At 58.2% G+C, this 4,517-nt stretch overlaps 1 protein-coding gene across 1 annotated transcript in view; it reads right to left on the bottom strand.

Moving 5' to 3' along the window:
* The window catches only part of TUBB3 (tubulin beta 3 class III), an 11,834-nt gene that overhangs the window by 3,732 nt on the left and 3,585 nt on the right, over nucleotides 1-4,517 (bottom strand). Inside the window, exon 3 of the mRNA XM_004704494.2 lies at nucleotides 4,343-4,474. Coding sequence (XP_004704551.2) covers nucleotides 4,343-4,474 — 132 coding nt within the window. The remainder of the gene's footprint in view (nucleotides 1-4,342; nucleotides 4,475-4,517) is intronic.

Genomic DNA, 4,517 nt, shown 5'->3' with positions numbered 1-4,517 from the left:
CCCCAGGACTCCCTTTGGCCTGGACTTTCAGCTACCAACTTCCAGCCACGGGTGGAAGTCCTTAGAGCTTCTCGAATTTACTCTCCAGAGTGGGACTAGCGAGAGAGGGGCGTGGAAAAGGAGTCAGGCCACACTCTTCACAGCGACATTCGCCTGAACCACTGTCTGACTGTGACCAGTGTGACTCCCAGCAAAGCATTTGCCCAGCACCTGGTGTGCACAACACACACACCTGCTCCAGAGAGAACTCTGCCCAGCCCAGGGCCTCTTCGCTGGGACACAGGGACACTGGGTGGGGGACTCCCACCACACAGTGGGACTTCTAGGGCTGCCAGCCGCTCCCCACCCTCCTCCGAGCCCTCCTCCGGGCTGGAATGACTTGCCGATGAGTTAATGGGTGTGAAGGGCCCAGAACACAAGTGCCGTGCATGTGAGTCACATGGTGCAATGGTTGCTCCGTGGGAAGAGCAAGTTACAAAACAGTGTGCATGTGCTCATTTATATAAGGATGTCCTGGCACAGGCACAGGCCCCACATGGAGCAGCTGCCCCTGCAGGGCAGCATCGGCAGGCAGGAGAGAGGCGCCTTTTCATAGTAGGCCCTGTCATGTGCATGTGTCCATGTTGCCAAAAAAAAAAAAAAAGTTTAAAAATAAATGGAAAGAAGCTAAAAGTACCAATTGTGATTACAGTAAAAGGCCCAGATGACCACTTGGCGATTCATCAGCAGAGTGTTCTGAGGTCAGCGCTCCAAGGGGAGGGATTCTCCCTCCCCTGGGTGCATTTCTGTGATTGGTGTGGCTTCTTCCTGCATCCAGTCTACATTTGTTTTGTAATTAGGAAAAGTAGAAATGTAGGCATATCACCAGGGTATTTGGGACCTCAGTCTGCTCCTGGGCTGTGTCAAAAAAACAACAACAACACAAAAAAACTAGCAGCAGCCTCTGTGGTCCTCTCAGCCCTGTAGGGCCCCTGACCTTTGGCCTCAGGGACACTCACAGCCACAAGCCCCTGTCAGCTTGTGTATGGGGCCAGGTGACAGTGACCCTACTGCCATCACATGAATCAAACCCAAATGAGACCCAACACTGTTGGGTTGATTCTGATTCCCTGGCCCAGAGGCTTTCTTCCAAACGGTCCTCTTTCAGCAGACCACACATTTCCCACACCCATTTCCCACCCCTGGAGTGATGGGCAGGTTCAAACGTTAGCCTTTCATTTAGCAGCCAGCTGTTGTCAGGGCTCTCTGCCATCCACAGACCACGAGAGGGCCTTCACAGCAAAAGCCCACAGCAGCCGTGGGAGCAGGCCCACGTACAGCACAAGACCTGCCCTGGGCAAGCACCAGCAATGCCAGCTTCGTGGTCTTCACGTGCATTTGGTGTCATGCAGAAACTATTCAAGTAAAAATGACAACGAGTAGCAGGAAGACTGGGGCGGAGTTGTTAATGAGGTTAAACCCCTGCCACAGACTGGAGGAAGCTACACTCTGTGATGAGGCTGGTTTCCCTATAAAGACCCCACACTCACTTAAGGAGGGCGCTGAGGGAGGACGAGACCATCTAGGGGCCCGCGGTGGGCTGGACAAAGGGAGCGTTAGCCTTAGCTGCAATATTTGCACTTTTCACCTTTTATAGGGGAATCTATTAACGATTGCTAGAGCAGTTAAAATTAATGAAAACTTCAAGTAATTTAAAACAGCAAGTGTTACTTAGCAAAATACAGTACTACAGGATATATGGAATTTAATCAATAATGTTTTCTTATTATCAGTGCTACAAATGTGAAACCGTCCCGGATGGCCGCCCTTCTTTCAGAGGTGGTGGGAGGCCTCCTCCGCAGGCACGCCAGGCCAAGGGTCCCTGTGAGACGGCCGCTGTCCGTGGTGCTGACCCCTTCACCGCGCCCGGGGCTGACGGCCTCGGAGGGCGCAGTTAAGTCGGGCGTCCCCCAAAAGCAGGCTGGGAGAGCAGGGGTGTTGAAGCTCCCCAACCCGAGCCTGCGCCCCCGCTCCCTCGCCCAGTCTCCCATTAGGCTGAGCTGAGGTTGAGAGGAACCCTTGCATGACGCAAAGCAGTGTGTGTGCGCGGGGGTGCGGGGTGGGGGAGGGGAGGGGGCAGGGAAGGAGGAAAGAAGTGTCGACAGAAAATCCCTCTCCCCATTGGTTGACCGGATAGGGCCCCGCCCCGGAGGCCCCACCCAGCAGCCGGGAAGGAGGGGTCCTGGTCGGCGAGCAGACAAAGAGCGCTCAGGAGGAGCTAGGAAATGGGTCTGAAGGCCTGCCAGTGGAACCCGGGGTGTGCCGTGGGGGTCCCAGATTCTTGTCCCTGGAAGGAGCGCATGGACCTCCTCCCAGCCCGGGGGCCCTCCCAGGTGCTCAACCCGGCTTATCCCCACAGACACCACCCACTTAAGACCTATCTCCGCAGGTCTTCTCAGACGGGTGTCCTGCGTCCAACAGTGCCAGCAAACGATGGCTGTTATACAGCATTAACGTCACCGTGTCGCCATTCAAGGGGCCCCCTCCTGGCGCCAGCCCCCACCTTACACCACATCACCCCACCCGCTGAGGTGGCGGCTGCCGGCACAAGTGACTTCTCCTTTCATTCGTCCCACCAGAGACCCCACACCACCATGAGTGCCTCCTAGAGTCATGCTCTTTGATGGGCCAGGTTTCCACAGCCCTTCTCCACTCAGCACTTCCTTCAGGAACCCCACTGAACTTTGAATTTCCTGATTATCCCCAAACGATACCAGAGGACAAGGGAGAAACAACGGTGTTTCCTAAAATGCACCTCTCTATTGTTTGCATTGTTTAAAAGGATGTTCACTTAGGAACCACGAATTCGAGGAAAACAAAGGGAACCAGAAGTGCTGGCACAGTCAAGGGAGGGCACCACACTGAGCCACAGAGACACACCCAGAGGCTGCCCCTCATGCTGTCCAGTGACCCCATGGCTCCACTCCGCTCCCTTTCCTGGTGATCTCAGGTGGGCCCTTCTAAGCCGTGGAGCTGGGGTTGGGGTTCCTACAACTGGACCATCCCTACCCCAGCCCTGAGTCACCTGCCTCTCCCTGCTCCCTCCCAGACAGTGACCCCTAGCCTGCCTAGAAGCAGATGTTCAGGGCAGAACTGGCCCCGGTGACACTTTAATGAGCCCTGGGCCCCTGAGACCTGGACGGGCCAGCTGTGTACACTGCCCCAGGAGCCCTGATTTGATTTGAGCTCCCCCACCGAGGCGGCACAGCTGTCGCTCCACAGATTAGAGAGTCTCCCCACTAGCACTCTTCCCCACCTCCCACCCAGCAACCTCCACCCTAGAACCAACCAAACTTGCAATTTACTCATCAGCCACGTGGCTGCCCCTCCCTCCCGTTGTAATGAGCTTTTTGTTCTTGCCTGGTTTCCATGGCAACAGCATCCCTCTGAAGCATTCCTGGTCCCCCTCCCCTCCCACCTCTTCTTTCAGGGAGCCACAGTTCTGCAGGCCAGAGCTTGGCCCCTCCCTGTATTGTTCCCTGGGACCCCTGGGGGCCAGCGGGCCCCAGCCACCCAGTCGCTAACTCCACAGGGGTCAGCCGTATGACCTTGGGTAAGGGACACTCTCTGGACTGAGGACTGTGACATTGCCTCATGGGGGCTGGAGAGGGGGGGTTGCTACAAAGTCCCCTCCCATTCACTTCAGCACCTCTTCCTGCCTCAATCCCCTTGTCTGTGACACGGGACAACAGTCAGGGTACCCACTCAAGATGCAGCTCTATCCCTGATGGTTTCGGCTTTGTTCCCAGGTTGGGGTCTGCAGAGTTCCTGGTGGACACAGTCGCCCCTTGGTCCGGCTCGGTATTGTCTAAGCAGGACTGCCTGCCGGGAGAGCTGCGCCAAGGTCACCGGTCCCCAGATCCGGGCCCAGCGCTTCCCTGTCCCTCGCCCCACCTAATAATGACAGTCTGAGGCCTGGACACCTCCGGACTGGAGCGGGATGGGCGCTGTCGGCTCGGGTCCGATGCAGACACCCCACTCTCTAGTCCGGGGGAGGGAGTCACACGGCTGTGGGAAGACAGCCCCACCCAACCTCCCAACTCCTCCATCTCTCCTCAGGCGGAGGTGGGTCCCTGAGAGGACGGACGGCCACGCCCAAGCAAAGGCGCCAGGGTCGCTGGCCCCGAGCTCGCAGAGGAGGTGGGCGAGGGGATGATCCGAGCCCAGCGCGCCACACAGAGAGGCCAGGCCCGAACGAGCCTGGGCAAGGCCGGGCCGGCTCCCCGCTTTGTTCCCAGTCCCGCATTCGGGGTACGGCCAGCTGGGAGTCAGGCCGGCTTGGCGGGGAGAAGGGCAGCCTCACCTTGGCCCCAATCTGGTTGCCGCACTGGCCGGCCTGGATGTGCACGATCTCCCGCATCTCGGCGCTGGGGCTGCTGATGGGCGCTGAGCTGCTGGCGGCTGGCTGCGGAGGCTCGGCGCGCCCGGCTGCGCCCTTTTATACGCTGTCCCGCCCGGCCGGCCGCGTCAGCGCCGCG

Source organism: Echinops telfairi, unplaced genomic scaffold, assembly GCF_000313985.2.
Source record: "Echinops telfairi isolate 266 unplaced genomic scaffold, ASM31398v2 ScPeMD7_2291;HRSCAF=2852, whole genome shotgun sequence".
NCBI lineage: Eukaryota > Metazoa > Chordata > Mammalia > Afrosoricida > Tenrecidae > Echinops > Echinops telfairi.
Note: the sequence above shows the minus strand (reverse complement) of the source record. Positions and strands in the feature narration are given on the sequence as shown.